This window comes from Papio anubis, chromosome X (genome assembly GCF_008728515.1).
Source record: "Papio anubis isolate 15944 chromosome X, Panubis1.0, whole genome shotgun sequence".
Taxonomy (NCBI): Eukaryota; Metazoa; Chordata; class Mammalia; order Primates; family Cercopithecidae; genus Papio; species Papio anubis.
In genome coordinates, this window is record NC_044996.1 from 34499123 (window position 1) to 34522233 (window position 23111).

Sequence of the window (23111 nt, forward strand, 5' to 3'; positions counted from 1 at the left end):
AAAAAAAAAAAAAAAAAAAAAAGCAGTGACAGACACCTGCAATAGAGGGGAGGAGGATGGATGATTACAGGAGGTGTCTGGATTATTTTTGTTTTTGTTTTCTTTTTTGAGATGGAATCTTGCTCTGTTGCCCGGGCTGGAATGCAGTGGCACAATCTCAGCTCACTGCAACCTCCACCTCCCAGGTTCAAGCAATTCTCCTGCCTCAGCCTCCTGAGTAGCTGGGACTACAGGCATATGCCACCATGCCCGGATAATTTTTGTATTTTTAGTAGAGGTGGGGTTTCACCATGTTGGTCAGGTTGGTCTCAAACTCTTGACCTCAAGTGACCTGCCCGCCTCGGCCTCCCAAAGTGCTGGGATTACAGGCGTGAGCCACCATGCCCGGCCTTCTGGCTTGTTTAGGATTGTAATGGCGACCTTTATTATCTACACCTACACGTCTCTTCAACTAATGTATTTCTGCTCAGGGGTTTCAACTCCTGCTTACTGAGAAACCATCTGTAGCTGTGAGAAAGGAATGGGCTAAAATAGATTGGCTGATGGATTTTTTGTAATCAGAAGGATACCAGGGAGAGAAGGACATGGAGAATCCTGGAAATTTGTGTTCCATGGATGAAACTGCTTATTCCTTAGTGGGATTTACAAATGGAATCCTATTATGGTTGTTCCAGAGCAGATGGCCTCTTACATCAGTTCCAACACCTTTTATTTTGTAATCCAAGTTCAGAAGTCAGATTACAATCGTTTGTTTCTATATAATGGAAACGTTTTAATTCAGGCTGAGAGGAAGTAATTTATCTTTTCACAGATTGTTTTCTAGGAAAGATGTATATTTATTACAGTGCTGATTTTGGTGAAAGTTGGCAACTTAGGCTGTGTCTTAGTCCATTTATACTGCTATAACAAGATACTGAGACTTGAGACTTATAAAGAATATACATTTATTTCTCAGAGTTCCAGAACCTGGGAAATCCAAGATTAAGGCACCAGAAGGTTCAGTTGTCTGGTGGGGGCAGCTCTCTGCTCTCTGCTTCCAGGATGGTGCCTTGTTGCTGCATCTTCCAGCAACAAGGGGAGAAGAGTGTTATATCCTCACATGGCAGAAGGCAAAGGGCGAGTGACCAAACACTGTGTAAAGCCTCTTTCATCAGGGCCTTAATCCCATTCCTGAGGGAGGAGCTCTCATGGCTTAATGACCTCTCAAAGGCCCCACCTTTTAATACCATCACATTAGCCATTAAGTTTCAACACTTGAATTTTGAAGAGGACACACTCAAACCATAGCAGGCTGAATTTAATCTAATTATAAAATAACAAATCAGCTTAAAATGTAGGCTCCAAGGAAATGATTTTCACTGGGTTGGGACAAAAGGAAGAGCTTCATTCATTTATGCATTTAATTCAACAAATATATCTGGAGGACCTACAGGATCAAGGTGTAGGTGCTAAGAGCAAGACAGATGAGTTCCGTGCTTTCATGTAGCTGACATTCCAGTGGAATACAGCAAGAATACGAAAAGGAAAGAAAGTGGTTTTTCTCTGTTGTCCTGGAATTGATTACAAGCTGGGTGGGGAGAAATAGCCCTATATAAAACTAAATGTGCCACCAGCAGTAGGACCACCGGATGAGGTGGCTTTGACTCAGTGCCCTCTTTAACTCTCTAATGACATATTTCTAACTATATGACACCTTATGCGTAGGGGTGTATTGGACTGAGAAGAGCAGAAGATAACAGCACTTTTCAGTTTCAGAATTCTTTATTTCCATGTCTGTCTTTCTCTATGGTGGGCATTCATGTTTATTGAGGTAATGTTAGTCTCTGAACCACCAAATCAAAGAACATAGTACTACGAAGGAAGGTTAGAGATAATAAATTCAAGTAATGATTGTATGAGTGAGAAAAACAAGGCCACAGAGGTGAAATGACTTGCCGAAGGTTGTAGAGATAGTTGTTGGCAACGATGAGATGAGAATTTAGGTCACCTGACTCCTCTCATCTAGTGTTCCCCCAGTCATTTGCCTTTGCACTGCCCTCTTTTTTCTTTTCTTTTCTTTCTCTTTTTTTTTTTTTTTTGAAACGGAGTCTCACTCTATTGCCCAGGCTGGAGTGTAGTGGTGCAATATTGGCTCACTGCACCCTCTGCCTCCCAGGTTCAAGCGATTCTCCTGACTCAGCCTCCTGACTAGCTGGGATTACAGGCGCCTTCCACCATGCCCAGCTAATTTTTGTATTTTTAGTGGAGACGGGGTTTCACCATGTTGGCCAGGCTGGTCTCCAACTCCTGACCTCAAGTAATCCTCCTGCCTCGGCCTCCCAAAGTGCTGGGATTACAGGCGTGAGCCACCGCACCCAGCCTGTTTTATTTTCTTCACAGCATCACCTTGTGAACTTTTTAAAAACAGTCTGATTGTTACCCCAATAAACATGAATGCCCACCATGGAGAAAGACGTGGAAATACATTATGAAAGTGTGTAAAGTGCTGTTATCTTCTCCTCCTCTCAGTCTAATACACCCCTACACATAAAGTGTCATATAATTAGAAATACTTTAAAGAGTTAAAGATGGTAGTGCGTCAAAGCCACCTCATCCAATGCTCCGGCTCCTGGTGGAACATTTAGTTTTATGCAGGGCTATTTCTCCCCGCAAAGATTGTAGTCAATTCCAGGACCACAGAGAAAACCCACTTTCTTTCCTTCTTTTGTGTATTCTTGCTGTATTGAGCACACAGTAGGTGCTGTGTAAATTCTCGCCGACAAACACTCATTAACTGCTTTCGTGAAGCGACTGAAGTTATTGAGTGAAGCTGACTCCGGGTGGAGTGATACATTTGGCTACAGTGATTGAGCGGGCCCCTCTTCTCTGGGCCCCTTTTGTATCTTGTAATTTGTTGCACTTAAGTTGATACGTGAAATACACTTATTTGCAGTTGTGATCAGAACTGTGTAAACAGTGTCTGTGTTCGTAATTGGGATGCAGTAGGGACTTGAAAGTGGCTAACTTGAGAAGCGGCGCTGTGGATGATTTTCTTTGCAACTGTTTCATTTTTAGTACGTTTCGCAGTAAGCTATTACACAGAGCTAATGATGCATGATGCACAGAGCATTTCAAGCTACTCTGAAGAAAAGGCACCTCGGGGAGCTGCCTGTTTTGTTTTGTTTTAATGTAAAGTCCATTGCAGACCTAAAGCCCTTACAAGGAACATGGTCTCACTGTCGCGCCGCTTAGAAATCCAGGGAAAAGCGTCAGACGAGCCGTGGGCTAACAACGGCTACCTGAGGGCACCTTCCAACCATATTCTCGAACCTCAGAGAACCTTCCTAAATTCCCTTTCTAGAGTCCCCGCCCTCTGCTTGTCACCGTAGTGCGTCAAAGGCCCGTAGTCGTCACTGGAGGGAAAAAAGTACGTCGCGCGAGATTCTGCGACGGGATTTGGAAGTTAGGGAACAGCCGCGGCGCAAGCGCACTGGCCTCACAACCCCGGACGGCACGCGGGTAGGTAGGCTAGAACCTAGAGGAGGGGAGCAGAGCGTGCTGGGGTCTTTTATCGCTCTCCGCGCAGTGCGTGGGTCTGCAGATCCGTGGAGGTGCGGAGCCTCACTCGGCCTCCCCGGCTCGCGCGTGAGTGCGGCGGAAGCCCTTCTGCTCCTCCACGAGTTGGAGGAGTGCAGCGGACGTGCACCCCGGTGTCGGGACGCGAGCTCGTGCTCCTCTTTTCCTCCTAACGGTGGCCCCCACGCACACACTCCAGTCCCCCCGAGAGTTGATCTTCGCCCCTCAGCGCGCCCCTCCTTACCCGGCCCCTCCCACAGGCCCCCCGTTTCCGCCCGCTTGCTAGCTACCTAGCTCGCGATCCGTAGTCGGCTTCGTCCCTGGGGTCCCTACTTGGGGGCGGAGAAGATGGCTGGAGGACGTCTGCTGTTGGGGGGCGACTTCCTGTCGCCGCCGCCGCTGCCCCCCCTCCCGCCGCCGCCGCTGCCGCCCCTCCCGCCGCCCCCGCCCGAGCCAGTGCTGGAGCAGTGGCGCTATAGCCACGAAAGTGACTGGCAGTGGGCTCTGCGGCGCAGCTTCATCTGTCGGCACCTGCACAGCTATCCCGGGGCTGCCCTCGACCAGCTCCTCGCCCTCTCCGCCGCCTGGACCAACCACGTCTTCCTGGGCTGCAGGTGAGTAAGGTGTGGGTGTCGGGTTAGGGACGGGGGTGAGAGATGGGTGATGGGGGATCGGGTTAGGGACTGCGGTGGGGAGGGATCGATGATGGTGGTTGGGTTAGGGACGGGGGCGGGATGCGTAGGATAGCTTGGAGGCTGGATATTTGGAGGTGCTGGAGGGCACTAGAGGGATCACTCTTGCCCTGGGGGTGGGGTGGCCGACTGTGGTGGCTGGGCATGACATAACAGCTAGTAGGGCGCAGAGATCGCGGAAGCGGCCTCTCCAGGACCAGGGATGGAGATGAAGCAGCGCCTAGAAGAGGATTATTGAGAGATGGTCGTTGTAGTTGGTGGCGGTATTAGAGGACCTGGGAAATGATGAATAGCAGCATCTCGGACCTGCGTAGGGCCTTCCAAGCATGCAGTATCCGCAGAGAATATATTCGACAGTTGGGGTTGTGGGGGAAGGGCGAGGGGACCCCACTGTTCTAGTCTCCTCCTGACCACTCTCTTTTTCCATTCCCCTTAAATAAAACACCCCCCTCTACTTGCAGCCCCTAGCAGGGTCTTACTGTCTTCTCCTGGGGAGGCGGTACGTATCAGCTCTCTGAGCCGCAGCAGCGTCAGCCTTGCTTGTAGATTTGCGCATAATGTGTCTGGACTCAAACAAAGAAATGGATATATCTACTGTAAAAATGGATTGCCCTCTTTTTACCCTAAATGGGATCAGAAGGATTAACATTTGGCTCTGAGTGAGGTTTTAGGGGTGTGTGTGTGTGTGTGTGGTTTTAGGGGTGTGTGTGTGTGTGGTGGGGGTGTGTGTGTGTGTGTGTGGTGGGGGTGTGTGTGTGTTTGTTTGTTTTTCCCCCCTTTCCTAGAACCTGGTGACGTTTTGAACAGGCCTCTTTGAAAGCTCTTTGCATTGAATGGAGACTGCAGTATGGTTCCAACGCAGTTCTTTTTTTTTTTTTTTGAGCAGGCTGCTTGGACCTCTGTCCTTCAGAACCCCTAAATCGGCCCTATACTAGTCATTCCTTTGATAGACTGGGAGACGGCTTCTTTCGACATTCCTGCAATCATAGTTTGTTTGTTTGTTTTTTTATCAGGAAGGGTGAGAAATTCTGGAATATGATCATGTCAATTTTGGCCAGTTCAGTTCCAGGAGTGACTGTAACAGATGCAGAAAAAGGATTGTCTACTCCTGCCCTTAATTATTGAACATGGCATTCAGTGTGATATACTTTGCTCTCATCACATAAATTTATTTTTTTGTCTTCTGTAGGTTAGCATAATTTCTACCACCAGAGATAATGATTAGGAGGAACTGGTTACAACTGAGGAAGCCTTAGTTATTAAACAAGTCAGATAAATCTACTTGACCTTTGCCTAACAATGTTGTTCTTGAGTTCGAAAGTTACCTTTATCCTATAATCATAAGTCTCCATCATATCACAGAAGGCTGTCGGGAATCTGAATCCTTAAAATACAATAAAAACAAAAACTTGAATGAGGGTAACCGTCCTTTGTGTTAATAAATCTTCCCACTAGAATGGAAGCTTCCTTACGGATAGGGAGTTTGCTTTCTTGTTTACACCTTTATCCTCAGTGCCTAGAAGATTGCCTGCTAAATAATAGCTGCTCAATAAATGTGTGTGGAGTGAATGGATGTATACAGCTTTATGATGTATAACACATTTTAAATATTTATTTCATTTCCTACAACAACCTGGGGGATCAGGTGGCGTCTCATTTTTACTGCTAAATCAGTGGCGGCCAAGAAGTTAAGTGACGTGTCCAAGGTCTTACAGCTGGGGCTAGGACCCAGGTCTTCTGATGCCCAGACTGATGCTCTTTCCACTCAGCCACAGCTGCCATATTTGGGAAGGATGGATCATGAGTGAAAGCAAGTAACTGACATAAGCCACATCACTATATCTCAGGATTTAATTCCAAGAACAACACCCTTGTACATAAGCAGGGCATTAAAAACACAAAGTAGGCCAATGGTAGTTGGTGTTAAAGGCTCAAGCATTGCAGGCTGTTGTGTGTGCACTCAGGTGCATCTGTGGATACTATGTATGCTATAGTCACCATGTTACATTGTAGCTAAGTCAGTTTAGTTAATACAAGAATTGCCATTACATTATCAAATAGCTTAACTGAAAAGTAATGTTTGCATTATATCTGATAGCTTCCATATAGGAGAAAGGGAAGGGCCAATGAAGAATCTTGGAAGCTAGGGACCAAGTGCAGTCTTCCACTTTAGATGGGCTTTATGTTACCTCTCATCTTCAGGTGGGTAAAACTTGTGTTCCAATACTTGTTGATGTTAATGTAGATGTTGGCAGAGTTCTTGTTTTCTGTGACAGAATACTCTTCTCTCAAGTGAACTGCAGAATACATGGTGAAATAGCTCTTTCTAAACTTAAATTGTTAATTCTTTTTCTTTTTTTTTTTTTTTTGAGACAGAGTCTTGCTCTGTCGCCCAGGCAGGAGTGCGGTGGCATGATCTCGGCTCACTGCAACCCCCACCTCCTGTGTTCAATCTATTCTCATGTCTCAGTCTCCTGAGTAGCTGGGATTGCGGGCATGCACCACTACACCTGGCTCATTTTTGTATTTTTGGTAGAGACGGGGTTTCGCCATTTTGGCCAGGCTGGTCTCGAACTCCTGGACTCAGGTGATCCGCCTGCCTTGGCTTCCCAAAGTGCTGGGATTACAGCAGTGAGTCACTGCACGTGGCCTTAAATTGTTGATTTGTTGCTCAAGGTTTATCACTTGACTTTTGGAACAGGCTGTGAACCAATAGCAAAGAGAAATTTCCTTGCTCTTTTTTCCCTCTGGCAAAATGTTTTGTGTTCCATTTTACTTGGGGCTGAAATAAACTTCTAGGTCAAATAAATCTTTGAAAATTCCTTCATCATAAGACCAAGCCAGGAGGAACTCAAATGTGCGGGGAAACAGAACATATTTCATTCCTTTTGGTGATGGTGGCAATTTCCACAGAACAAATTTGGGTATCTTCTTGACTCTCTAACTGGGGTTTTCAAACTTAAGTACACATCAAAATCACCTGTTAGGCTTGTTGAAACAGATTGCTGGGTCCCAGCCCCAGGGTGTCTGACTTGGTAGGTCTGAGGTGGGGCCTCACAATTTGTATTTTTGACAAGTTCCCAGGTGATGCCGATGTTGCTGATCCAGAGAACAGCACTCTCAGAACCACTGCTTTTTAGGATAAAATAAAAATGTTTCTATTCTGTTTTTTAATCATTTTCTCCCTCATTGTCCAGGCAACCAGAAAGCTCAAATGGCTAAAATTGTTTCACTTCGTTTTTTCATTTGTCTGTTCCGTTCAAGTAAACAACTTAACCAAGAATTTTTTCTGCAAGCAATTTCTAAGATTTGTGGCTAGTGAAAAATTAGTTCAGTTTTCTGACCGACTACACCTGCAGCACTTAAATAATTGTACATATGAATGCCTAAAGAACTGTGTGATTTTTACTTAAAATTGTAGATAGTGTCTTTATATTTAATAAAGCAGTTTGATTAACTGGGGCATTTAGTTTTCCAGTCGTTGATCAATAAGATTAGAAGGAGAATCCTGGCCTACTATTTACCTTTGATAAGACATTAATTAATAGATAAAATATACCTTAAAATGAAACCAGCTTTGCTCCCTTATTTGTCTCTTCCTGGTTGATACAAGACTGGTGTTTGGAAGGTAGATGCTGGCTGGGCTCATGTTGCAAAACTGTGCACATAGTAGGGAGAGTGCAGCAATCACTAGCTAATGAAATGGGTGTGGGAGCTTTTGAAAGATTATCAGTAATCTGGGTATATGTTATTCACTTATGATGTCAGGAGTCTCATTAATTGTTGTTATTGTTGTTGTTGTTGTTTTAATAAAGATGGGGTTTCCCTGTGTGGCTCAGGCTGATCTTGAACTCCTGAGCTCAAGTGATCCACCTGCCTTGGCCTCCCAAAGTGCTGGGATTACAGGAGTGAGCCACCGTGCCTGGTCTGAGTCTTTTTTTCTTTTTCTTTTCTCTTCTCTTTTCTTTCCTTTTCTTTCTTTCTTTCTTTTTTTTTTTTTTTTTTTTGGTGACAGTATTTCGCTCTTGTTTCCCAGGCTGGAGTGCAATGGCGCGATCTCAGCTCACCACAACCTCCACCTCCTGAGTTCAAGTGATTCTTCTGCCTCAGCCTCCCTAGTAACTGGGATTACAAGCGTGCACCACCACACCTGACTAATTTTGTATTTTAGTGGAGACAGGGTTTCTCCATGTTGGTCAGGCTAGTCTGGAACTCCCGACCTCAGGTGATCCGCCCACCTTGGCCTCCCAAAGTGCTGGGATTACAGGCATGAGCCACTGTCGCCAGCGTTTTTTTTGTTTTTTGTTTTTTGTTTTTTTTTTTGAGAGAGCCTTGCTCTGTCACCCAGGCTGAAGTGCAATGGCGTGATCTCAGCTCAGTGCAGCCTCCGCCTCCCAAGTTCAAGCCATTCTCCTGCCTCCACCTTCCAAGTAGCTGGGATTACAGGCGTGCACCACCACACCCAGCTAATTTTGTTTGTATTTTCAGTAGAGACGGGGTTTCACCACGTTGGCCAGGCTGGTCCTGACCTCAGGTGATCCGCCCACCTGGGTCTTCCAAAGCACTGGGATTACAGGCATGAGCCATTCCACCAGGCTCTGGCCCAAGTCTTATGAATAGTTTTTTTTTTTTTTTAATTAGTTTTCCTTATGAATAGTTTTGAATAAACAATTTTATACTTGGAAACCTTAATCTTTGCTTAATTTTCAAATCTCAGCTTTTTTGTTTGAACTTAGTAGAACAGTTTAATATATTTTTTTAAAGTTTTATAAAAAGGCTGTGCCTGGTGGCCCATGCCTGTAATCCCAGCACTTTGGGAGCCTGAGGCGGGCAGATCACGTGAGGTCAGGAGTTTGAGACCAGCCTGGCCAATGTGGTAAAACTCCATCTCTATCAGGCGTGATGATGGGTGCTTGTAGTCCCAGCTACTCGGGAGGCTGAGTTGGGAGAATCACTTGAACCTGGGAGGCAGGGGTTACAATGAGCCGAGATAGCATCACTGCACTTCAGCTTGGGCGCCAGATCGAGAGTCCGTCTCAAAAAAAAAAAAAAAAAGTTTGTAAGCATCTATTGCTGAATATTTATTAAATTTCACCTGCCATTGTATATTATAGTGGTTTATGTTATTCATAGGTATGCATATATATGCACCTGTTTTGTGTCCAGAGATGTAAAACTTACGAAGACATGTTTTTGTTCATTAGAAATCATCTTTTTATGTGCTAGATATGGTGGGATAGTTGAGTCACATCCTGATTTCCAAAAGCTTGGTATACTATCAGCTACTTTTGAGAACCATAGACCTCAGAATTTTGGGATTCTTTTTTTTTCTTTTTCTTTTGAGACAGTCTTGCTCTGTCACCCAGGCTGGAGTGCAGCCTGTGATATCAGCTCACTGCAACCTCCGCCTCCCGGGTTCAAGCGATTCTCTTGCCTCAGCCTCCTGTGTAGCTGGGTCTACAGGCGCACGCCACCACGACTGGCTAATTTTTGTATTTTTAATAGAGACAGGGTTTCACCATGTTGTCCAGGCTGGTCTTGAACTCCTAGCCTCAAGTGATCTGCCTGCCTCGGCCTCCCAAAGTGCTGGGATTACAGGCATGAGCCCCCATGCCCGGCCTGGTTTTCTTTTTTAAGCATTTATAATCTAAAGGGTAACTTAGCAGACTTAAAAATATAATACGTGTGCATCTTAAAAAATTACTATATTAGACTTGCCTTAATGATATCTTACATTTTATTCAATAATACGAATACTGTATAACCATTAAAACTCATGTGGTAATGATGTGGAGAAAAGGCTTATGGTACAGTAAATTAACAAAAAACCCCACCAGATTTCAAATCAACATAGATAACCTGATAGTGATGGGGAGTTATGGAAAACACAGAAAAAACATTAAAAAATAAACCTCAACATGGCCGGGACGCGGTGGCTCACACCTGTAATCCCAGCACCAAATTGGGAGGCTGAGGCAGGCAGATCACGAGGTCAGGAGTTCGAGACCAGCATGGCCAACATGGTGAAACCCAGTCTCTACTAAAAATACAAAAATTAGCTGGGTGTGATGGTGTGCTCCTGTAATCCCAGCTACTTGGGAGGCTGAGACAGGAGAATCCCTTGAACTGAGGAGGCGGAGGCTGCAGTGAGCCGAGATTGTGCCATTGCCTGGGCAATAGAGTGAGATTCAGTCTCAAAAAAAAAAAAAGATTAATTAAAAAAAAAACCCAACATGTTGATGAAGTTATCAGTAGTTGGAGTTATTATTACTATTTTTGAGATAGGTTCTCACTCTGTCACCCAGGCTGGAGTGCAGTGGTGTGATCACAGCTCACTGTAGCCTCAACTTCCTAGGCTCAAGTGATTTGAGTAGCTGGGATTACAGGTTTGTGCCACCATGTCCAGCTTTTTTTTTTTTCCCTTTGTAGAGACAGGGTCTTGCCATGTTGCCCAGGCTGATCTCGAACTCCTGGGCTTAAGTGATCTTCTTGCCTTGGTCTCCCAGAGTGTTAGGATTACAGGTGTGAGCCACCGCTCCCGGCCAGTGGTTGGGAATGTAGGTGCTTTTCTTGGTGGATTTTCTAAAATTCCTGGTGTTAAACGGGTTACTTTAAAACACACTATTAAAAAATAGACTCTGGAGAAACTGAATAATAAAAGCTTTACTGCCTTGGCTTACTTTAAATATGTGGCACCACTTCTTTATCTTTGGATAGCTACTCTGAATAATTGTAGAAGCCTCGTGGTCTTACTAAACACTCCAGATTCATATTTACATTGTTCTTTGAATAGTGAAGTGTTTGTTAGGTACTATATGGTCTTTTTCATTATTGTTCAAGCTGGCTGGGCTTCTTCAGTATTATGACTTCATAGCAAAGGACAGAGAACTGTATCAGCAACCTATGCAAAGACTTATTTTTATGGCCTATGGGTGAAGTTGAATTTTGTGGCAGATGTAATGAATAGGGTATAGTAAGTAGGTAGAGTTATTACTAATGCTGGAAGAAACCTGAGAAAAGTGAGCATGAATGAGTGAGCCCTAAGTGCATCACACCGTAAGACATATATGCCATTCGCAGTTGTACACTGTACTTGGAATCAGGCTCTAACTGAAGGTCTGGAGAATATTGACTGGAATTCAAGGTAAGTTGCCTGGTTGTAGGGCCACTTTTGGTAACAGGCGTGGGATTAGTAGTTTAAGATGTATAGACTCATCTCATTTTCATGGTGTTTTTTTTTGTTTTTGAGATGGAGTTTTACTCTTGCTGCCCAGGCTGGAGTGCAATGGCGTAATCTCGGCTCACTGCAACCTCTGCCTCCCGGGTTCAAGCGATTCTCCTGTCTCAGCCTCCCAAGTAGCTGGGATTACAGGCATGTGCCATCACACCCAGCTAATTTTTGTATTTTTAGTAGAGACAGGATTTGTCTATGTTGGTCAGGCTGGTCTCGAATTCCATACCTCAGGTGATCCACCTGCCTTGGCCTCCCAGAGTGTTGGGATTACAGGTGTGAGCCACATGTGCCCGGCTTTTGTTTTTATCTCATATTTTGGAAATGGGACTCCCCAGTTTGAATGGAAGTGATATGTAGAATGTATTGTGTTTATTTTATTTTATTTTAATTATTTTTGAGACAGAGTCTCGCTCTTGTCGTCCAGACTGGAGTGCAGTGGTGCCATCTCAGCTCACTGCAACCTCCGCCTCCCAGGTTCAAGCGATTCTCCTGCCTCAGCCTCCCAAGTAGCTGGGATTACAGGCACCTGCCACCATGCCTGGCTAATTTTTGTGTTTTTAGTAGAGACGGGGTTTCACCATGTTGGCCAGGCTGGTCTTGAACTCCTGACCTCAGGTGATCTGCCCACCCCAGCCTCCCAAAGCATTGGGATTATAGGTTTGAGCCACCCTGCCCAGCCATATTGTGTTTTAGACTGTGCTTTCTGATGTTCAGATAAGAGTCAATGAAGATAAAATTACTCTTGGTATTTAAATACTCGTGCTAGCTTTAGCAGCAACAGTTGTCAATAGAAAGTGCAGGTTACAACTGAGCTAGCTTCCAGCAATCTGTCGGGGAGGCCACCGTGCCTTGACTTCTGTTTTGCGTGGAATGATACGTGATGGGTGTGCAACCTGTTCTGCTGAAAATGGAAAATGTTACCCTCCTTCTGGTTTAGAACTGATTCATGTAAAGGTGTGATAGTTACTCATTTTCAGAACTTTCTTCCCAAATGCTACCAGAAATCTCTTTTTTGGTCCTAGGCTGGGGAAGACTCTGAAGGTAGGAAGGGAGAACAGGTAACCGTGATAACAAACACTTCACTTGAGCTCCTGTTTCTGTTTCTCTGTAGTAAAATGTTATTCTATCAAGCAGTCAATCTTCATAAGGAGCCTTTTTAAAAAAAAAAAAAAAAAAAGAGTCGGTCTCAGCCGGGTGCAGTTGCTCATGCTGTAATCCTAGCACTTTGGGAAGGTTGAGGCGGGTGGATTACCTGAGGTCAGGAGTTCAAGATCAGCCTGGCCAGCATGGCAAAACCCCGTCTCTACTAAAAAAAATACAAAAATTAGCTAGGCATGATGGCGCATGCCTGTAATCTCAGCTACTTGGGAGGCTGAGGCAGGAGAATTGCTTGAACCCAGGAGGTGGTGGTTGCAGTGAGCTGATATTGTGTCACTGCACTCCAGCCTGGGAGACAGAGCAAGACTCCCTCTCAAAAAAAAAAAAAAAGAGAGAGAGAGAGAGGGTCTCACTCTGTCACCCAGGCTGGAGCGCAGTGGTGCTATCACAGCTCACTGTAGCCTTGACCTTCCCTGCTCAAGTGATCCTCCCACCTCAGCCTCCCAAGTAGCTGGGACTCCAGGCATGGGTCACCATGCCTGGCTATGTTTTTCGTTTGTTTTTTTATTTTTTATTTTTGAAATGATGGTGTTTTGCCATGTTGTCCAGGCTGGTCTTGAATTCCTGGCTTCAAGTGATCTGCCCACCTCTACCTCTCAATGTGCTGGGATTACAGGCATGAACCACTGTGCCCAGCCAGGAGACATTTTTTAATTGTATATTTTAAAGCTTTGTCTTAAAATTTCAAACACACAAAAATAGAAAAGAGTTTAATGAATCCCATGTACCCATCACTCAGCAATCATCAGCAGTCTGCCATACTACCCTTCTTCCTTCATCTATTCTGCCCTAGCTTTTTGTGGGCACTAGTCTGGAGTATATTTTTTAAAATCCTGACATCATTTCACCTGTACATTCTTCAGTACACATCTGTATCAGATAAGAATTTTTAAAAATAGAGTTACGATTGCATTATTCATGTTCAACAAAATTAACAGTAATTTCTTAAAAATCACCCAATGCCTCTTTCATGTCGTTTTCTTCATTTGTCTCAAATGTCTTTTTACAGTTTGATTCATTCATGATACAAAGTCTATACAGTGTATTTGATTGATCCATCTCCTTTAACCTATAGCCACTCCCTCTTTTATTTTCATTCTACGGTATTTATTTGATGACTGGACTGTCACATACTGTTCCCTCATTCTGGAGTTGGATAGTTCCATTCTTGTGGTGTTTCACATGTTTCTGGGAGTCAGGAACTTGATTAGGTTCAGGTTTAATTCTCTGGAGAGCCATAATGCTTTCTAGATAGTGCCGTGATGTCCTGTTGTATCACATCTTGGGGTACATGTTTCATTGTCCCACTTTTAGTGATATTAAGATGATAAAGTCCCCAATCAGCTTTTTAAACTGAAATTTTTCTTGAGATAATTATAGATTCACATGCAACTGTAAGAAATAATACAAAGAGATGGCCGGGTGTGGTGACTCATGCCTGTAATCCCAGCACTTTGGAAGGCTGAGGCTGGCGGAGAGGTCAGGAGGTTGACACCAGCCTGGCCAACATGGTGAGACATGTTGAGTCTCACATGTCTTAGTGAGACAGGGGTCTTACTAAAAATACAAAAATTAGCCCCGCATGGTGATGCATGCTTATAGTCCCAGCTACTTGGGCGACTGAGTCAGGAGAATCACTTGAATCCAGGAGACGGAGGTTGCGGTGAGCCGAGATCACGCCATTGCATTCCAGCATGGGTGACAGAGCGAGAGACTCTGTCTCAAAAAAAAAGTTCCTTTTTGTCTCAAGTAGTGTTCCATAGTGTATTTGTACCAGAATCTAACTATTCACCTGTTGAAGGACATCTGGGTTGATTGTAGTTTTGGGCTGTTACAAATAAAGCAGGTTTTTGTGTGAACATAAGTTCTCATTTCTCTGGAATAAATGTCCAAGAGTGTAATTGCAATTGCTGGATCAAGTGGTAACTGATTTTTTTTTTTTTTTTTTTGGAGGCGGAGTTTCATTCTTGTTGCCCAGGCTGGAGTGCAATGGTGCGATCTTGGCTCACTGCAACGTCCGCCTCCTGGGTTCAAGCGATTCTCCTGCCGCAGCCTCCCGAGTAGCTGGGATTACAGGCATATGCCACCACGTCTGACTAGTTTTGTCTTTTTAGTAGAGACAGGGTTTCTCTATGTTGGTCAGGCTGGTCTCAAACTCCCGACCTCAGGTGATCCGCCCACCTTGGCCTCCCAAAGTGCTGGGATTACAAGCGTGAGCCACCGCACCCAGTCTGATGTTTGGTTTTATAAGCAGCTACCAAACTGTTTTCCAGAGTGACTGTATAATTTTACATTCCCAGCAGCAATGTCTGAGTGATCCAGTTTCTTCTCATTTTTGCCAGCATTTGGTATTGTCACTTTTTTTTTTTTTGGAGACGGAGTCTTGCTGTGTCACCCAGGCTGGAGTGCAATGGCACAATCCCGGCTCTCTACAACCTCTGCCTCCCAGGTTCAAGCGATTCTCTTGCCTCATACTCCTGAGGAGCTGTGATTATAGGCACATGCCACCACGCCAAGCTAATTTTTGTGTTTTTAGTAGAGACGGGATTTCACCGTGTTGGTCAGGCTGGTCTTGAACTCCTGACCTCGTGAATCACCCGTCTTGGCCTCCCAAAGTGCTGGGATTACAGGCGTGAGCTACCGTGCCCAGCCGTTGTCACTTTTTTTATTTTGGCCATTCTAATAAGTGTATAGTGATACCTCATTGTGATTTTTAAATTGCATTTCCCTGCTGGCTAGTGATGAACATCTTTTCATGTGCTTATTTCCAATCTGTCTATCCTCTTTGGTGAAATATTTTGTTTATGTCTTTTGTTCATTTTTTAATTTGATTTTTTTTTTTTTTTTTTACTGTTGAGTTTTAGGTACTAGTCTTTTGTCAAGTGTGTGGTTTACAACTATTTTCTCCCAGTCTTCAGCTTGACTTTTCATCCTTTTCACAGTCTTTCAAGAGCAAAAATTTTTACTTTTTTTTTTTTTTTTTTTTTTTCGAGAGGGGTTCGCGCTTTCCCCCCGAACCCGGGCTGTGGGGGTATGGCTGAACCCCGGTCCCCTGCAACCTCCACCTCCCGGGTTCGAGTGATTCTCCTGCCTCAGTCTTCCAAGTAGCTTGGACTGCAGGTGTGTAGCACCATGCCCAGCTATTTTTTTTTTTCTATTTTTGTAGAGAGAGGGTGTTGCCATGTTGGCCAGGCTGGTCCTGAACTCCTGACCTAAAGTAATCCACCTGCCTTGGCCTCCCAAAGTGCTGGGATTATGGGAGTGAGCCACCGCACCTAGCCAAAACTTTTTAATTTCAGTGAGGTCCGTTTTATCACCAGTTTCTTTATGGATGGATCATGCTTGCTATCAAGCCTAAGAACTGTTTGCCTAGCTCTAGATCCCACAGATTTTCTCTTGTGTTTTTTTCAATAAAAGTTTCATAGTTTTACATTTAGGTTTATGATGCATTTTGAGTTAGTTTTTTTATAAGGTGTGAGGTTTAGGTTGTAGAGTTTTTGTTTTTTTTTGTTTGTTTGTTTTTTGTTTTGCCTATGGATGCCCACTTGTTCCGGTGTCGTTTGTTGAGAAGGCTATCCTTCCTCCATTGAATTGCCTTGGCACCTTTGTCAGTAATCAATTGAGAATATTTGCTTGGGTCTGACTGAGTTCTTCCTCCATTAGCTTTTCACCTAATAGGTTTAGCAGCCATTGATTGATTGATTGGTTGGTTGATTTTTTTTTTTTTTTTTTTTGAGATGGAGTCTAGCTCAGTCGCCCAGGCTGGAGTGCAGTGGCATGATCTCGGCTCGCTGCAGCCTCTGCCTCCCAGGTTCAAGCAGTTTTCCTGCCTCAGCCTCCTGAGTAGCTGGTATTACAGGTGTCCACCACCATGCCCGGGTAATTTTTGTATTTTTAGTAGAGATGGAGTTTCACTATGTTGGCCAGGCTGTTCTCGAACTCCTGACCTCAAGTGATCCACCTGCTTTGGCCTTCCAAAGTGCTGAGATTACAGGTGTGAGCCACCATACCCGCCTGATGATCGTTTTTTATTTTATTATAGGTTACGAAATGGTAGTAGTCCATCGTTCCTTCATTTATTAGCTGGAATGCTTCTATAAAATATATTTTCCTCATCATCTCTTTGGTTGCTCTAAGTACAGTTTATACAGGAAAATGCAGGATAAATGTTTGCTTTCTTCCTTTCATATTTACCTGTTTGCAGAATAATGACATGGTTCCTTCCATCCTTCAAAGGTGACCAATAATAGTTTGTAAGTATCATTATGAACTAATGGATTTTCAACATATTTGATGTGTTTCAATCCATTGCCATCATTGTTCTTATCGATATTTTAGTTGGCTCACTTTGCCAGTATGAGTTTATTCAGATTGGCTTCTGAGTCCATTTGACACAACCCCTTTGATCTTTGACAGATTCCTTGGTTTTAGGTGCTAGAAGATTTCTCAGGCTCACCTTAGACATTTCCTGCCACAGACTTAGAATCAGCCACTTCTCTAAGGACCCTGATTCCATTTCAAGAGAAATGGTAGAGACCACAATCAAAACAAATCATGAATTTATACTGATATTTTCAATTCAAATTAAAGATAAGGTTTTTGCTAAAATTTTTTGAGTTTATATTTGTATGTCTTATGCTGAAAAAATCTTGATTTCCTAATTAGTAACATAATTATTCATTTGATGGGTAAATATTTTAGGGCCGATTCTTTGGTTTTATAGCCAAAATACCCTGTTGATAAAGTCTTGTGGGAGCAATTATAAGACTGGCTTATTTTGAAGCTTTTTAAAAAAGACATCCTTACCTGTTTTAACTCTAGATTATATTAACTTAAATAGGTACAGCCCACGCCTGATGGAAAAAATTCTCCAAATGGCTGAAGGTATTGATATTGGGGAGATGCCTTCATATGATCTGGTGCTGTCCAAGCCTTCCAAAGGTCAAAAACGCCACCTCTCAACATGTGATGGTGAGTATACTTGTTTCTGAAAGGTGGGATTTGAAGAAACATGGCTTTCAAAAATGGTATGAGTGTGGTATATGATTTCAAATAACATTGGTAGTATTAGTTCTTACGGGTAAAAGAGTTTTAGCTTTTAGTTATATACACTTTTTTGAGTATGCTAAATAGAATTGAAAACTAAGAATATCGAAATCATATTATTATGCAGTCCTTGAAATTTATGCCATGGAACCGCCCTCTAAATAAAATCTTATCCTGTGATCACTTGAGCATCTAAGTCCCTAAATCCTCTTGGATGGGTCCGGGATGGACGAGCTTTCTACTGAGCAGTGTTACAGGGAGGAAGCTCTAGTGTCTAGTATAGCCTCATCAGAGTTCATCTATAGCTTTAAATTTGGCATCTCACATAAATCATTAGTTTCCAGCTGTTGTTTGTTCTAGAAAGAAAATAGAGCAAACACCCTTTTGTGATGAATGGGTCAGAGCTGAGGTTTTGAAGTTGAAAACTTTTGATCATTCTTTTTCTTTGATTTTCAGTCACAACTATGTAAAGCACCATCACAGAGTCACTCACCTCTGATACAAAAGAGAAAGGCTTTGTAACTGCCTCTGCTCATCATCTGTCTTGCATTAGAACCATCTTTCCCATTTTCAATCCTTAAGTGAGCTTTTCAGCATGGGTGGTATGAGATTGTACTGGAACAATCTTCCAGTCCACTTCACCTTCCAGCACAAGTGAAGAGTATACTTCACCTGTGCTTTAGCTCATTTGATGCAAAAGCAGCTACCAGTAATGTGTGGTGGTGACCTGCATACTTGACTCAATGGTATATTTTCTATCAAGGATCTTCCCGTACATGTGGAAAGACAGGGAACATCCCTCCTTATGCTGGAATCTTACATTGATAATTGAGTCCCTTCACCCAAATGATGTGAAGTTTTTGTGATGGAAGTATCTTGTACCAACAATGCAGCTTGCAAATAATATGGTTGGTACTATTTTCCTGTTTGGTTCTTTTGAAATATTCCCATTTTAATGAATTGTAAATTTCACTCATTCTATAGGTCAAAATCCTCCTAAAAAGCAAGCCGGTTCCAAATTCCATGCGAGACCTCGTTTTGAGCCTGTACATTTTGTAGCTAGTAGTTCAAAAGATGAAAGACAGGAAGATCCTTATGGCCCTCAAACAAAAGAGGTAAATGAACAAACACATTTTGCCAGCATGCCAAGAGACATCTACCAAGATTATACTCAAGACTCTTTCAGTATACAAGATGGGAATTCTCAGTATTGTGATTCATCAGGATTCATTCTCACAAAAGACCAGCCTGTAGCAGCCAACATGTATTTTGACAGTGGGAACCCTGCCCCAAGCAGCACATCACAGCAGGCAAACTCTCAGTCAACTCCTGAGCCTTCACCATCACAGACATTTCCCGAGTCCGTGGTAGCCGAGAAGCAGTATTTTATTGAAAAATTAACGGCGACAATCTGGAAGAACCTTTCTAATCCAGAGATGACTTCTGGATCTGATAAAATTAATTATACATATATGTTAACTCGTTGTATTCAGGCATGTAAGACAAATCCTGAGTATATATATGCTCCTTTAAAGGAAATTCCTCCTGCTGACATCCCCAAAAATAAAAAACTTCTAACTGATGGCTATGCTTGTGAAGTTAGATGCCAAAATATCTACTTAACTACAGGTTATGCTGGCAGCAAGAATGGGTCCAGGGATCGAGCTACAGAACTAGCTGTAAAACTCTTGCAGAAACGTATTGAAGTTAGAGTTGTCCGGCGGAAATTCAAACATACGTTTGGAGAGGACCTCGTGGTGTGTCAGATTGGCATGTCCTCCTATGAATTTCCTCCAGCTCTGAAACCACCAGAAGACCTGGTGGTGCTGGGTAAAGATGCTTCCGGGCAGCCAGTTTTTAATGCTTCCGCCAAACACTGGACCAATTTTGTCATTACAGAAAATGCAAATGATGCAATTGGTATCCTTAACAATTCTGCCTCATTCAACAAGATGTCAATTGAATACAAATATGAGATGATGCCAAATCGCACATGGCGTTGTCGAGTGTTTTTACAAGATCACTGCTTAGCTGAAGGTTATGGAACCAAGAAAACAAGTAAACATGCAGCTGCCGACGAGGCTTTGAAAATTCTTCAAAAAACACAGCCCACTTATCCATCTGTCAAAAGTTCACAATGCCATACAGGCTCTTCACCCAGAGGATCTGGAAAGAAGAAAGATATAAAGGATCTTGTAGTTTATGAGAATTCTTCAAATCCCGTGTGCACGCTGAATGACACAGCTCAGTTTAACCGAATGACAGTTGAGTATGTCTATGAAAGGATGACAGGCCTCCGCTGGAAATGCAAAGTGATTCTAGAGAGTGAAGTAATTGCAGAAGCAGTTGGGGTGAAGAAAACTGTCAAATATGAAGCTGCTGGGGAAGCTGTGAAAACCCTCAAAAAGACCCAGCCAACTGTCATTAACAACTTGAAGAAAGGAGCTGTTGAAGATGTGATTTCAAGAAATGAAATTCAGGGCCGCTCAGCAGAGGAGGCTTACAAACAACAAATCAAAGAAGATAACATTGGAAATCAGCTTCTGAGAAAGATGGGTTGGACTGGTGGTGGTTTAGGTAAATCTGGTGAGGGCATACGGGAGCCTATCTCAGTCAAAGAGCAGCATAAGCGGGAAGGGCTTGGTCTGGATGTAGAGAGGGTGAATAAAATTGCCAAGAGAGATATTGAACAGATCATCAGAAACTATGCCCGCTCCGAGAGCCACACAGATTTGACTTTCTCTAGAGAGCTGACTAATGACGAACGGAAGCAAATACATCAGATTGCCCAGAAGTATGGTCTTAAGAGTAAGTCTCATGGGGTGGGCCATGATAGGTACCTGGTGGTAGGTAGAAAAAGACGGAAGGAAGACCTACTAGATCAGCTCAAACAGGAAGGCCAAGTGGGCCATTACGAGCTTGTTATGCCTCAAGCAAATTGAGATCTTACTAATTTATTTTGTAAATGCCTAATGAGGCAGATTTTTGAATTAAAGAAATGCTACATGTTCCGGTTGCAGAGTATATTCATAAGATGTCTCACCTTGTTCATTTCACATAGTGGTTTATTAGATATTGGAACCTAAAGAATTCTGTCCACTTGTATTAGCTTAATCCAGCAGATGATATTGTGCAGTTACTGTTTGTGTCTTTGATATTGCTGTGTCCCTCAGATTTTAGTAGTTTGACAAGCAAGAACACATATCCAAATGGAATTTTACCCCGAGAAATTCTCATTTTAAAGGGCATAGCACAGCAACCTGCAACAATATGTAAAGTTGATATTGACTACAATAAAAATCCAGTCTTAATTCCAGATTTACTGAAAATGTCAGATCATTTTGTATTAATCTTATTTTCATCTTTGTGTGGAGCCAGTTATAGAATGTTTAACAATAAATTGTGCTGTACACGTAAATGTCCTTACCAACTAAATGATGTAAAAGTTTCTTAAAGTAATTTTAGTGTTCATTTATTTATAACTTCTACCATGTGATTTCCAGAATATTGGAAGTGATTTACTGTATCTTGTGATATATGGGTTTTAACAAATTCTAGTCTTCACGCTGAGAGAGCACTACTTGAGAGAGCAGTTGAAAGTTTCAAAAACTTTGGTTCAATCTGAAGAAAGGAAGCTTGAACTGTTTGTTCTTGGTGCCTTGCAGAGAGACTCACAGCAACTCTCCATTATAGCTTTCACACGGTTTGGATGTGCAGCACATCCAAGGCAACCACAGCTGTGGTAGAGCTTGGTAAAAGACTGAAGATACATTGGTGCTTTGATGAAAAGGTCAGTTGGCTGGTCCCTCTCTCAAAAAGCTTATTAAGCCTGAAAAGCCAACTTTGTAACATATTTAAAACTGCTATTTTCGCTTATTTCTGGAATGTAAAAAAAAAAAAAAATGTATAAAAAGAATTAGTGTATGCTTCCTGAATAAAAAGGAGCCAGAGTTGATCAGAATGGTGGCGTGCTCATTTCCGGGCAGCAGCCTTGTAGCAGCACTGGGTCTCTGGAGAACGGAAGTGGTGTTTGCACAGAATAGTTCAGCACCCAGAGCACATGTGGATGAATGTCCGGATTTAACAGATAGGAATCAGTCAACTATCACTTTTTTCCTGTGGGCCAACATGCTGGCTTCAACCAAATCTTAGGCTGCTCCCTTTTATGTGATTTTGTTTTTGTATCTCAGGTAAATCAAGTATAACCTCATAAAAGGACAGGGGAATTTACCATTGATCATTAGACACCTCTAATGAAATGATGTTCGGGACAATTAGGTGGTTTACAGTGCTTGAAAACATTTAGCACCATGCTTGACATGTAATTGGCCAACAAGAAATCGTAATTTCCTTTCCCCTGTTTTGTTTGTTTGTTTGTTTGTTTTTGAGATGGAGTTTCGCTCTTCTTGCCCAGGCTGGAGTGCAATGGTGCGGTCTCGACCCACTGCAGCCTCCACCTCTTGGATTCAAATGATTCTCCTGTGTCAACCTCCCAAGTGGCTGGGATTACAGGCACCCGCTGCCACGCCTGGCTGATTTTTGTATTTTTAGTAGAGACGGGATTTCACCATGTTGGTCTTGAAGTCCTGACCCTCAGGCAATCTGCCCACCTCGGCCTCCCAAAGTGCTGGGATTACAGGTTTGAGCCAACGCGCCCGGCCCTGTTTTTTATATTTTACATTAAGCGGCTGCCCACTGTGGTTAAATTAATGCTTAAAAAACATAAAAGGATTAGCCTTTATACCTGGATCTCTGTAACTGGTAATCATCTACAGTAACTAACCAGTGTGATAATGGTTTTCCATTAACGGTCTTTCTACAGTGCATAGCCTTTCTTAATGTAGGTAGGAAGAGAAATGAGGTGTACATTTTATTTTGGCACTTCATATTAACATTGGCAAAAAGAACTAAGCAATATATTTATAGATATTATAGGATTACAATTTTTTTTTCTTTTTTTTTTTTTGAGACAGGGTCCCACTCCGGTTACCCAGTCTGGAGTGCAGTGGCGCAATCTCAGCTCACTGCAACTTCCGCCTCCCGAGTAGCTGGGACTACAGGTGCACACCACCTGGCCTGGCTAATTTTTTGTATTTTTAGTGGAAATGGGATTCTGGTCTCAAGCTCCTGGAGTTACACAGCCCACCCTCTTCAGCCTCCCAAAGTGCTAGGATTACAGGCATGAGCCACTACACCTGGACTACAATTTTGTTTTGTTTTTCATTTACAAGGTTCATACCAGCCTTCAGAAGCTATGTTGAATTTGTGAGTTAGAAAAAACCTGCCTTCAATTCTCTGAGTAAGAGTGGCTTTGGGATTAAGGGATATGAAAAGTGGACTGATTACTCTCTTTAGATTTCTTTCTTCTTCCCCAAATGATTTTGAGGCGGGGAAAGGTAGGGGAATGTTAAATGTGAATCTGGTTT

General features: G+C 43.0%; 1 protein-coding gene across 3 annotated transcripts; it reads left to right on the plus strand.

The window, feature by feature from the left end:
- Positions 1–2343: 2343 nt before the first annotated feature.
- NKRF (NFKB repressing factor) lies at positions 2344–21646 on the plus strand. 3 transcript variants are annotated; one of them, XM_003918203.2, is made up of 4 exons: positions 2351–4169; positions 6346–6449; positions 17480–17610; positions 18670–21646. In XM_003918203.2, the coding sequence occupies exons 2-4, from the start codon at positions 6421–6423 to the stop codon at positions 20625–20627; spliced, it is 2118 nt and encodes a 705-aa protein (XP_003918252.1). In that variant the 5' UTR covers positions 2351–4169; positions 6346–6420; the 3' UTR covers positions 20628–21646. The 3 variants fall into 3 exon arrangements, with proteins under 3 accessions (XP_003918251.4, XP_003918252.1, XP_021788283.1); XM_003918202.5 differs by lacking the exon at positions 6346–6449 and having other exon boundaries at positions 2344–4169; XM_021932591.2 differs by lacking the exons at positions 2351–4169; positions 6346–6449 and adding an exon at positions 16587–17168.
- The last annotated feature ends 1465 nt before the right edge of the window (positions 21647–23111 follow it).

Bases quoted from the DNA above. Each gene is read 5' to 3' on its own strand.
- NKRF (XM_003918202.5), top strand. From the start codon at position 3,904: ATGGCTGGAGGACGTCTGCTGTTGGGGGGCGACTTCCTGTCGCCGCCG. The intron at 4,170-17,479 runs GTGAGTAAGGTG...TAACTTAAATAG, and splicing joins CACGTCTTCCTGGGCTGCAG to GTACAGCCCACGCCTGATGG. The intron at 17,611-18,669 runs GTGAGTATACTT...CTCATTCTATAG, and splicing joins CCACCTCTCAACATGTGATG to GTCAAAATCCTCCTAAAAAG.